Source organism: Nannospalax galili, unplaced genomic scaffold (assembly GCF_000622305.1).
Source record: "Nannospalax galili isolate Female #2095 unplaced genomic scaffold, S.galili_v1.0 scaffold111, whole genome shotgun sequence".
NCBI lineage: Eukaryota > Metazoa > Chordata > Mammalia > Rodentia > Spalacidae > Nannospalax > Nannospalax galili.
The window spans coordinates 573,133-585,435 of NW_008330487.1; the positions used below are offsets into that span (position 1 = coordinate 573,133).

The 12,303-nt window shown below is 51.5% G+C and overlaps 1 protein-coding gene across 1 annotated transcript; it reads left to right on the forward strand.

Moving 5' to 3' along the window:
* Positions 1 to 498: 498 nt before the first annotated feature.
* On the forward strand, positions 499 to 11,884 carry Spocd1 (SPOC domain containing 1). The gene is made up of 13 exons (XM_008848333.3): positions 499 to 522; positions 1,310 to 1,477; positions 2,141 to 2,198; positions 2,417 to 2,507; positions 3,236 to 3,395; positions 3,508 to 3,624; positions 5,501 to 5,626; positions 7,716 to 7,827; positions 8,036 to 8,195; positions 8,493 to 8,628; positions 9,100 to 9,189; positions 9,420 to 9,606; positions 11,289 to 11,884. Exons 2-13 carry the CDS (start codon positions 1,391 to 1,393, stop codon positions 11,882 to 11,884), a joined length of 1,920 nt encoding a protein of 639 aa, XP_008846555.2. The 5' UTR covers positions 499 to 522; positions 1,310 to 1,390.
* The last annotated feature ends 419 nt before the right edge of the window (positions 11,885 to 12,303 follow it).

The window sequence follows — 12,303 nt, forward strand, 5'->3', positions numbered from 1 at the left end:
TAGGACTTTGTAGAGCCTTCTGAAGTTCAGGTTTCTTATCTGTAATCTAGTAGACTAGACCACACCTCCTGGTATCTTGACAGTGGTAAATTCATGCAGGGCGTGCCCTCCAGGCCCTCAGGAAAAGATAATTTTTATTATGACCTCCTCCTTTATTTAATGGTCACATAGAATTATATATATATATTCACCCTCTACCAATCTCGGAAAGGCTTGCGCATACATGCACGCACACGCACACACACACACACACACACACGCACACACACACACACACACACACACACACACACCATGCTTTATCGTGTATTAACGGTGTTAACCATGCCCCCTTTGATAGACTAAGGAGTGTGCCCAGAGTCTTTGATAAGAATGCCTTCAAAAGAATGCCTTCTTATGAATTCTCGGAGGGGGGTTGTCACTGGGGGGGTGTCACTGGATCCTCTGGATTCTAACCTCTGCATTTTCTTTTTCTCCTAGGAGGAATCAAGAGCATCCCGTGGGGTGAAGCTTGTGTGTTACGTAGGTTTCTTTGCTGCTGCCCCTCTCCCTCCCTCTGCTCTGGGGTAGTGGGTGGGCTGGTTCTCCATAGCGGAGGCTGTCTGGGCCCTCTCTCGCCTGCCCTCTTCTGGTTCTCCCCCAAACTTGCAGCCCAACCATTCTGTGATCATTCATGCAAGGATTAATTTATACTCATGCGTGTTTTCAACATAATTCCTGTGTTTATAACATACTAAAAATGGGACAAAATCTCAAAGGAAGCAAGGAAAGGAAAATAAGAGAGAAAATCTTAAATAGCCCCCCACCCTCTTATCTACCAGTCTTGGAAAGACAATTTCAAAACTCTTGAGCACTGAGCTTCCTAGCAACAATAGCAAAAAGAGGAGTGGACTATTAAAAGGCCTTAAACTACCCAGCACTTTAAATAGCCATGAAAGACTTTCTCTGAGAGACAATAAATGGGTGATAACAGCTTTAGCTTCAGGGAGGGCCCATGAAAGAGATGTAAGAGACCTTTGAGTAAGAGGTAGTACAGTCAGGACAGGTATGACATGCCTGGTAAGCTGTGGAGGAAGAGGTAAGAAGGGTCCTAGTGCAGGGTCTGTTGGCATTGAATGGGGCTGGGAGATGAGAGGGTGCCAGAGGGGACAGAGGCCTGTCAGTCAGCAGACAGTGCCTACCAGGCCTTTGTAGAGGCTGGGGGTGTAGTATAGATCCTGTCTTCACGGACAGTACTGGCTTGTGGAGGCCAGAGACAATAAACAGTTGCCCTGTATAGACAGGGCAGTGACATGTTCTCTCCCTGCAGCTCTGCTCTGGGTCAGTGATCCGGCTCTTGGGGGCCATCAGCCACAGCAAGGCAGGGGACAGGCTGGAGGCTCTCGAGGACATGATGGAGATTGGCTCAGGCTCACTCACCCCAAAGGCCAGGAGGAGGAGGAGGAGACCCATGACTCGGATCCCCCTGGGGTGCCAGGTATAGAGCCAGCTTTCTAACCTAGGATTAATTCTGCCTCCAGGGGTGCCTTCCCCTGAGAAGTTACTGAGGGCCAGAGTGGGGACTTGGTCAAGGTCACATAGAACGATATTTACAGGTGGGTAACCTCACTTGGCTGCTGTCCTGGACTCTGTGGAGGCTCTTCCTTCTGAATTTGGGAATTTGGGGGTGCAGGGGAACTGGACCTCCACTGTTTGGAGAGCCTCTGCTGTGATCCCCACTGGCCCAGGTGTTCTGCTGCCCCAGATTCCCAGTCATCTTTTGTTTTATTTTGCTTTTATGAGACAGGGTCTCCCTGTAGCCCCAGCTGGCCTGGAACTCACTGAGATCAGCCTGAGTGCTGGGATTAAAGGTGTGCACCACCATGCCCAGCTCAAACACTTTATTTCAGTATTTGATGCCTCATTTCACATCCAAATGAACTTTTTCAAAGGAGTTGTGAGTGGCCTAAGATCTTTGGTTGACACTATATTCTTACTTTGCACAGAGACTGGGTGGCCAGGGGTGAATGGGGGCTGCCCCTGACACAAAGCAGGCTTGGTAGGAGCAGGTCACGGAGCACATGGGCATAAGTCTCAAGACCTAGAGGACCCAGGCACCCTGGGTTTGCCTCTCTACCATGCTCCTCATCTCTCCTTGCAGTTCAAGTCCATGGATACTGAAGATGGGGAGCTTCTTGAGCAAGGGGCAGAGGACCCAGGTGAAGGCCAGAGGGACTGCTGGGGTCTGGGGAGGATTTGCTCCTAGTTCCTGCCTTCTGCTAAGATCCTTCCCTTCCCATCAGCCAAAAGTTCTTCTCCAAAGGAGTGGGTGGGGGGGTTTGCATACATCCTTGAGGGGGGGCCCGAACCCCTCAAATCTGCCCATCCTCATGTCCCTGGATATACCCTGGGAGCCTGTCCCTCCACCCCACCTCAGGTCAGCTTCAGCCCCAGCAGGAGACGGTGCCTCTGGATATCAGAGTGAGGTCCACTGTGGTCCGTGCCATGCAGGAAGCCCTGTGGAGTCGGTGAGACCTTGCTTCCCACCTCCCAGCTGTGCTGATAGGCTGTTCCATATACCCCCAGAGCCAGGCCACATGTGAGGGCCTGTGTGAATGAGGGAGTGTGTGTGTGTGTGTGTGTGTGTCCGTCTGGCCCCCATTTAGTAACGGGGAGGTCACTGGCCCCCACACAAAGCTGGAGGATTGCTGAAACGTAAACCTAGGTATCTCTGGCACATGTCATCAACCACAACAAGAGTCTGGACTGGGACTGTGTCAGAGATCTGAGCCTACGGTTCTTATTTAAAGATGGTGAGACCAAGCCCAGAGAGGGCAGGAGTTCGCAAAGGCCACACAGCAAGTCAGTAGCAAATTCAGAGCCATGTCAGTCCTCTCCCCTGGTGGATGTCTCCACCCCACAGGCCTGATTCTTTCCATACATTCCTCAGCTCTTCTGGCCAGAGAGAGAGAAGCTGGGCTGGGGGTGGGATGGGGTGTCTGGCTTTAAATCTTGCCTTGCCACAGATCTATCATGTGGCCTTGGGCAAGCCCTGAACTCTGAGCTCTGTGTAAATGGAGGAGGACACCATTTCTTTCCCAGAGAGCTGGGGTTAGGAATCTGCAGGCCCAAGGGAAATTAACCCATAATAGAAAGGAGATGTCTCAGCTCCTGTCCCCCACCCCTACATCTCCTCCTGGGACTACTTGCGTGACAGCCCCCCGCTGAGGGTCAGGGCTCTCCTTCACCCCCACAGCATCCGGGAGCTCCCTGACCTGCTCCTGACGGAGGAGGAGGTAGGAGCCATTGCTGAGGGCATTGAGGCAGCCCTCTTCCACCTGACCCAAGACACCAACATCCGCTACAAGACCAAGTACCGCAGTCTGCTCTTCAACCTGCGGGATCCCCGGAACTCAGTGAGCAGGGGATTGACCTTCCCAGCCCTCCCTTCACAGACACCAGGAGCCAGCAGCAGGTTGGGTGAGAACTGTCAGAGTGGAATGGTGTATTCTTTCTATTCCCCCACAGGACCTGTTTCTCAAAGTGGCTCACTGTGATGTCAGCCCTCATGACCTGGTGAGGATGAGTTCAATCCAACTGGCCCCTCAGGAGCTGTCCTGCTGGCGGGACCAGGAGGAGAGAAGGGTGAGCTGTAAAGCCAATCATGGGAGGAGGGGGAGGGAGGACATAGGGGTGTTGGCAATGGACAGTGAGAGCAGGGGAGGGGGGAGAGACAGAACCACCAGTGAGAAGCAGTGAGGAAACAGAGAAGGCAATCTGGAGACCCTCCCAGGAGAAAAGTGTGAAAAGAGGCAGGCCTGAGATATATGGACACAGAGGACTTCTTTGAGAGGTGACGTGTTTTTCCATGGAGCTGGGCTGTCTGGGGGAGGGGAGCTGAGGTCTAGAGTCTAGAGCCCAGGGCTGTGTCATCACCACATGAGGAAGTCCCAGTGCCCCTCCTCTGGTCCCAGCCTCAGGTCTGGAAAAGGCTAGAGGTCTTTCTGGCAGTTCCAGGCTGGGGGAAGGGCACCACAGCTCCAGTCTCCACAGTCAAGTCCTCCTGTGCCCTGCTCATGGGAAGACATGGTATAGAGTGGCTTTGGAGAAGATTCACCTAATGTTTGTTGATGGCCAGAGGGGGAAGGGACTGACTGGTCTAGTGATGAGGCACTTAGGTAGCTAAGGTGTTGTTCTGGGAGAGCTAACCACCAGTCCAGCAGGTGAATCTGTCTACTCAGCTCAATTTCTCTCCAGGTACTGTGTACACATGGCATGGGGCAGGAGCAGCTGTGTAGTTTAGGGGGTCAGTTGCAACCTTTGCTCAGCAGCTGTAAAGAATTTCAGGGTGAGGTATTGGAAAGATAGCTCAGTCAGTAAAGTCAGTAAAGTCCTCATGCTTGCCACACAAGCATGAGGACCTGAGTTTGATCACCAGCACCCACGTAAAAAGCTAGGCATGGTGGCATGTGCATGTAATCCCAGCACTAGGGAGGTAGAGACAGGCAGATCCCTGGGGCTGGCTAACCAGCCTAGCTGAATGGATGAGCCCTCGATCCTAGTGGGAGACCACGTCTCAAAAAACAAGGTGGATGACTCTAGAGGAAAGACATCCAAGGTTTACCTGTGACTTCCACATGCACTTGCACACATATGTACCCCCCCCCCCACACGAGAATTTTGGGGCGATGTCTGCAGAGCCTTAAACAAGTGTGGGTCCTTTTTGAGCACAGGGCCCAGTGTGACTCCTCATTTCCTCCACTCTAAAACCCACCCGCTTAGAGGGCAGGATCCCTGACCTCCAGCACCAATAGGAAGGAAAGACAACAATTTCTAGAAACAATTCTGGGTCCAGTGACATGATCAACAGCAAGAATCACAGTTAGGCCGGCCCTTCCACGTTTATTTAATACAGTGCTCTTAATCCCCAGAGAACAGATAAGCTTAAGCTTAGAGCAGCCAAGTGCTGGCCCAAGACCAAACTACCCCCTGGCGTCTTTATTGATAGTCCAACTCTGCCTGCCAGCTTGTTCCCCAACAACACAGCCTACCTGGGATGGGGGGGAGGTGCAGCCGGAGACATGATTGATTTGTGGGTGAAAGCCAAGTCTGGGAATCCTTCCTGGAGGAGGCAGAACTTGAATGAGTGAGCATAGGGGGCTGGCTTGCTTTTTTAAAATTTTTATTTCTTTTTACTTTATGTGTATGAGCATTTTACCTATATGTGTGTAAGAACACCCATGTCATGCAAGGCCCACAGAGGCCAGAAGAGGGCATTGGATCCCCTAAAACTGGAGTTTCAGACAGTTGTCAGCTGCCATATGGGTGCTGGGAAACAAACCCATGTCATCTGCAAGAACAGCCTATGCTCTTAACCACTGATCCATCTCACCAGCCCCAGGGGCAAGCAAAAGGCTGGCATGGGACAGGAGCCACAAAGGAGGGGCCTTGAGGGAAGGAAGAGAGTGCTTAGGTGCTTGGTGGCAGAGACTCCTGACTGGACTTAGCTTGTTCTCTCCAGGGCCTGGAGATCATTGAGCGACAACAGAATGAGCCTCATAGACTTCCTGCCTCCAAACTGACTCACAAGGGTGAAGTGGAGATCCCACGGGATATGGACCAGATGCTGACCCTGGAGGACCTGGTGGTAAGGGGAGACCTGGGCTGGACATGGGCTCCTCTCCTCACTCTACCAGCTGTGGGGTCCTAGGCAAGGTCACCTGCTTGTTCTTCAACCTCTTTGTACAAGGTTTAGCAGAGATTGTGCTCCTTGCTGCACAGGGTGTGGCATGGAACATAGCTGTGGTGCTCATCTGGTGCTGGTCTCCCTCCTTTTAACCTGACTCCAGAGCACCTGTGTGAGTGACACTAAGACCTGTCATTGCAGTCACCACCCCACCCCCAGCCCCAGCCATTCTTGTCAGTCTGAGGTAGGGAAGTAGGAAGCCAGTGTTCCAGGCAGTGGCTTTTCTAGATGTGAGAGACTTTTTATTCAGTGGATTTGTTTGCTTGAAATTGCCACAAGCAGGGAACTGCCCAGTGCTCTGGGCAGTCCAGCCAGAGGCCACCTTGAACTTGCCCTAGCACCTAGAGGAGGTCCAAGGTCTAGGTGACCTCTCGTTGATAAGGTTGTCTCTACCCTCTGGCATATCCTGTACCATCCTCGAGCTGTGCTTCTCCATTTTACCCAGATACTGCCTGGCACAGTGGCTCAGCAGCCCCAAACTTGGTTAACTGAGACATCTCAGTGTCTTATAGCCAACTGGATCTGCCCCCTGGCTCATGTCCATCACTCCCAGAAGACCACTGTGGCTTAGTTGGGTGCTCTGTGGGTCATTTGTCACCTGACTCTAATCAGGTGCAGGGCAGGTCCCCCTGCCCATGTTTATTCCCTTGGTACAGATTTATTGAATACTTTTTAGGTGCCATATCCTGGGGAAATGGCAGTGAATGTGACAAGCCAAACTCCCTGCACCAGCACCCCCCCCCACCTCCCACCCCAAGTATTCAAGCCAAGAGTCACTGCCTGTGTGGAGAGGAGCCCTCAGGGGCTGCAGCTGTCCTCAGCACAAGCCAAGCCACATTTCCCTTGAAGACAGAGTGTTGGCATATGAGAGGAACTGGAGACACCTAGAGAGAGGTCCTAGGAGAGGGGAAGAGGGCAGGTGGCAGAGGAGAGGAGGGAAGGTGGCAGAGATAAGAATCTTTGCTCTTAATTGAGTTCCTGCCACAGTGCCCCTTTTACGTCATTGGAACACGGCAGTGACGACAGTGCTGTTGTCTCACTGAACCCCTAATTATTGGTCCAAGGTAGTGCAGCGTACAGGAGTGGAACTGAGACATGAACCTGGGCTGTGTCATTCCAAAGCCTGTGCTTTGGCCCTGCCCTCGATGTGATTATAAAACAAGGTAGCTTTTGAGAATCTTTCTAAACCCTTGGAAAGCAGTTTGGGTTGAAAGGGATTTCTGTTATGAGTGGGGAAAAGTGATTTGACAATGAACATGAAGTCTTTAAAATGTTTCTTCTCCCCAGTTCTATCATTTGCTTCTGAGAACTTGACCTAAGGAAAAGATGTGAAGTTTAGGAACACACTGCACACAAAGATGTTCCCTGAGATTTATGGTAGCTGCAGCCTGGAAGTGACCCAGACCTCTAGCAATAGACACGGTAGCCTGCCCCATCAGTCCATAGGGACTGGAAAGGGGGGCAGATGTCGCCCCGGTAATTAATGGGCAAAAGGAGGATTCAAAATATATTTGATCCCAGCTAGTACAGAAAGAACCCCCTCAGACCATGTGCATTAAAAAACTATGATAAATAGCCAGGTGTGGTGGTGCATGCCTTTAATCCCAGCACTCAGGAGGCAGAGGCAGGTGGATCTCTGTGAGTTTAGAACATCCAGTGTCTTAGCCTTTGTCTGAACAAAGGGTGGGTTTTTTTTTCATTGTTTGATTTTGTTTTTGTTTTTTTGAGACCTCCCTGTAGGCCCAGCTGGCCTGGACTTGCTATGTAGACTGGGCTAGCCTTGATCTCATAGAGATCCACCTGCCTCTGCTTCCTGAGGGCTGGGATTAAAGGCATGTGCCACCATGCCTGGCATAAATCCACAGTATTTTGAAATAGAAAAATGTATTTAGAAAAGTAGCCCTATTCCTGAGACTCCCTACCCAGTGAGGACTCCTGGCTTCCCTGGCCATCTTGCCATCTGTCCCTCTCTGTCCCCTGTGCTTTCCAGGAACCTATGGTGCACAGAGAATGCACCTCACAGGCCCTGCTGACCCTGCAAGAGGACACCACGGAGCAGCACCAGCACCACTCCCTAGACCCCAACTTCCTTATTTGTAACGGTAGGAGGGGGACAGGAGGAGCACCAGTAGTAGGTGGGCATCAGCAGCAACACCAGTGGGTGGCTTAGTGAGAAGGTGACAGAATGGGAGTGCCTGTGTCCCCCCAGGTTACCTCAGAATGAAGCTTGCTCAAGTCTTGGCCATCGAGCTGTGGGCTGGTTCTGCCTGTCCCTGCCCCTATTTCAGCTTCTGCCTCTGCTCTTCGCAGACTGGAACCCCCCAAGTGAACTGACAGTCTCTGAAGCCACCATGAACAGTGAGGACAAAGTCATCCAGAGAGGCTTAAGCCCAGCTTCTGTGTCTTCTCCAGAGAGGCTCAAAGCCAGGGAGATACCTCCCAAGGAGCCGCAGGACAGGTGTGGAGCTGGGTACCAGGTGGTGGGCAACCCAGCAATCTGCTTTGGGGTGGCTACCAGCTCCAGCAGACACAATACAGGGGTGTCCTTCCTATATGCCTTTAAGCAAGTCTTCTCATGTCTGGGAACCTCAGTTTGCCTGTCTGTGAAATGGAACCCATGAGCCTCCTAGTTCCCTCCTGCACCAAGGTTATGCTTGGACCAACGCTCCCTTATCTGCAGTGGCAACACAGCACTGGCTCTGCAGAGGAAGGTGGTACTGGGGACTTCCTAATGACTGGCTCTGTCTGGCTTTGTCTTTCTTTCTAGGCTCCAGATGTCTGCTGGGCCCACAAATGCCCTGCCTAGCCCTCCACCTTGGGAGGGCACACTGGACGTGTTCTCTATCAAGCGGTTTAAGGCCAAGGCCCAGCTGGTCTCAGGACACACCTGCCAGCTTGCTCAGGTACACACCACTTCTGATTACAAGGACTCACATACTACTTAATTTAGTCAATAATTCATTTTTTTGGCAAGTCAATGTGCTTGTGCTAGGCATGAGGACAGATAACATACTAGCTCCATTCCTAAGACATTCGGGACAAAGAACTCCCTGTACCCCAAAGCATAAGGCAGGAGGGGCCCAGGAGAGAACTTGAGTGCCTCTCAGCCCAGAGGAGGGTTTTAGGAGTGATGGTTGAGTGACTGAGTGATCAATTAAAGTATTGAATGGGGAGTGAGTGAGGGTTTCTGAGGCCATATGTTGTCAGGACAGGCTGTAGGCCTCTGGGCACAGTTAGAACTCTCTGGGAAGCTACTGAGTGTCCAGATCAGCTGTTTGTCCTTCCTCTCCTGAGGTAGCCTGAGGTCATAGAGAATGAGCCTGCCTAAGAGGGTGGGAAGCTGGGGGCTGACTGGCCATCCCACCTGCCTTCAGGCTCTGCCCAAGGTCATCCGCTCAGCAGGCTGTCTCCCTCCCAATACTGTCTGGGACCTTCTGGCCAGCTTGTACCCAGCAGGAACCAAGGTAACTGCCTGTTCTCGGGTAACCTTTCTATTCATCTCCCCTTCCCAGCTCCTTCCTTCCCCACCTCTGCCAAAGAGGCCTAGTTTCCAGTGTGACTGCAAGCTCACCAGGACCTTGGATAAGTCCTCCTGCTTCCTGCTAAAGGAAGTGGGTTCTCAGAGGTCTGGTGAATCTCAGTGTTGGTACAGGCAGAGGATAAGTCTCCTCAGCCATTTTCCTGTCCCCTTCAGGAGGTCTGCGTGGTCAGACTGTGTCCCCATGGGGCTCGGGACATCCAGAATTACCGCCTGCTCTATTCCTACCTCAACAACAAACAGAGTCACTGCTTGGCAGCTGTGCAGAGTGTGGGAGTGGTCCTGCTGCCCTTGCCAGCCTTCCAGCCACTGCCCAACAGACTGCGTCCTCTGGGAGGCCCAGGTGAGTTCCTGATACCCACTCACTCTTGCCTTTCCTCACTCTGTCACTGGACTGAGCCAGTCACCTGCGGAGATTAGAGCGCCTCGCAGAAGGGAATTTCTGACACCTATAAGGATTAAGGAAGCTCAGGCTGGCTGTAGTAAAGCACCTGTCTAACATGCTCAAGAACCAAGTTATGTCTCCAGTACTATTTAAACAGAGGAAAAGCTTATTGCTGGATGTTTGAATACCCAGATGATGTTTTGTTTGTTGTTGCTGACACTAGAACTCAGGGTCTCATATACTGAGCATATGTCCTGCCATTGAATTATACCTCAGCCCCTTACATAGATTAACTTTTATTCTTAAAATATATTACTTTTATGTATATATTGCTTGCATGTGTATAAGTGCACCTGTGTCTTGCAATGCCCACGGAGGTCAGAAGAGAGCATCGGATTTTCCTGGAACTAGAGTTATGGACGTTTTTTTGCCACCATGTAGGTGCTGGGAATTGAACCAGGTCCTCTGCAAGAGCAGCCAGTGCTCTTAACCGCTGAGCCATCTCTCCAGCCCCAGATAAACTTCTATTCTTAAATAATCCTTTCATGACTAGAGAGATGGCTTAGCAGTTAAGAGCACTGTTTGCTCTTGCGGAGGACTGGTGTTTGGTTCCCAGCACCCACATGGTGGCTAACAACCATCTGTAAGTCCAGTTCCAGGGGCTCCAGTCCCCTCTTCTGACTTCCTCAGGCATTGCACAACACATGTGCACATACATACATGCAGGCAATACACTCATGCACATAAAAAATAAAAAAATCACCGGGCATGGTGGTGCATGCCTGTAGTCCCAGAACTTGGGAGTCGGAGGCAGGCAGATCTCTGTGAGTTCAAGGCCGGCCTGGTCTACATAGTGAGTTCCAGGACAGCTGGGGCTACAGGGAAACCCTGTCTCAAAAAAGACAAAAAAAAAATTAAAAAATTAAAAAAAGATAATCCTACCGTGGTCTGGGGAGATAGCTTAGTTGGTAAAATGCTTTTGTGAGGCCGGGCATGGTGGCACATGCCTTTAATCCCAGCAGTTGGGAGGCAGAGGCAGGCGGATTTCTGTGAGTTCGAGGCCAGCCTGGTCTACATAGCGAGTTCCAGGTCAGCTGGGGCTACAGGGAGACCCTGTCTCAAAAAGACCAAAAAAAAAAAAAAATGCTTTTGTCAATACAAGGACCTGAGTTTAATCCACAGAACCCACATAAGTATCCAGGTATGGTAACATACTTTTAATCCCAGCACTGGGGAGGCAGAGACAGGTGGATCCTGGGGCTTATTGGTCAGTTCCAGGCCAGTCTGAAAAAAAAAGGTGGATGTGCCCAAGGAACAACCCCTAAAAATGTTTTCTGGTCTGGCCTGATGCACATACATATGCATGGAACCTGCTCACACACAGAAGCGTGCACACATATACACAAAATAGCTCTACCACAGGGGTACTAATAGATTCTCCATTTCACAGATGAGGAAATTAAGGCAGGGAGAGGATGAGTGACTTATCTAAAGTTACAGAGCCAGGCAGTAGCAGAGCCAAACCTCTTAGCCAGGCTCCAGAATCTTGTCTCCTATGGTCTACACTGGCTTGAGCCCTAGACCATGGGGGCTCCTTGTTGATCTTGATGCCTCAGGACTCTCCTTCCTTCTTTCCTCAGGTCTGGAAGCCACTCACTCAAGCCTATTGCTGGCTGTGCTGCTCCCTAAGGACCAGCTTCCAGCCATAGCCATGTCCAACCCTGTGTGGGGCAAGGTTCGCAAGACAGTCTCCTTCAACAGAAAAGTAGAGATGAGACACTACCAGCCAGAGGACAGGAAGTCAGAGGTCACCCTGAGAAGCTCCCCTTCCCCAGAAGAGGCCCTGGAGCAGAACCAGGCCAAGGGCAGCCTGACTCCAAGGGGCATCTGTGCTAGGCAGAGCCTCCCTCCAGGCAGGGGGAGGCAGGGACCTGGGTGGGGGCAGCAGCCCCCGGAAGTAGGCTGGGGCCAGCTTGGACATCGTGATTCAGCAGCACCAGTTGTCCCTGGCTTTGGCCGTGGACAGCACCCCCACAGGGCCTCATGTCTCCACCAAGGTCTATTCTATCACCTCAAGGCCCTGGTGGCCATGAGTCACCAGCTCCAAGCCTCACTGTGGTCTGCAGTCCCTGAAGTATCTGCTCAACCTCCTGAAGTTCTAGAGCCCTCTGGCCCTGCCCCTCACCCCACTTTGGACTGTACAGATGGAGCTGGCTCTGAGTGTCCCCTCCCTTGAGAGGCCTGACCCTTTTGGCCCACCAAAACAAGAATGTTGATCCCGTTACCTGTGCTGACCCGGAGGAAGACAGGTCGGTTCTCCCCACTCGCCCTGTATGTTTCTGTTCTGCAGTCTGTTTAGTGTTGATTTTTGGTTCAATAAAAAACTTGGCAAAGTAAGGATCACATCTGCTGGAGGGGCAGGAGAGATTCTAGTCTCATCCAGGTGTGGCTTTAGGTGTCTCTCAATTTTGGTGTACAGATATGGGGCCTTGCCTAGTTGCTGATCTGGGGTCCTGAACTGCAGTGTGTTCTTGCTATGTGGCTTCTGGAAGCATTTAAAAATTTTCTGCAGTAGGGGAGAAGAATTCGATGACAGAAGAGAATACAGGACTGGAGATGGAGGAAAGACAAAAAGGCCAAAGGAGTGGTTTTGTT

What these genes read in the sequence shown, in the direction of transcription:
- Spocd1 (XM_008848333.3), top strand. Translation starts at nt 1,391, where the DNA reads ATGATGGAGATTGGCTCAGGCTCACTCACCCCAAAGGCCAGGAGGAGG. An exon ending in TGACCCTGGAGGACCTGGTG is followed by an intron (nt 5,627 to 7,715) that starts GTAAGGGGAGAC and finishes TGTGCTTTCCAG; the next exon opens with GAACCTATGGTGCACAGAGA. An exon ending in GCGTCCTCTGGGAGGCCCAG is followed by an intron (nt 9,607 to 11,288) that starts GTGAGTTCCTGA and finishes TTCTTTCCTCAG; the next exon opens with GTCTGGAAGCCACTCACTCA.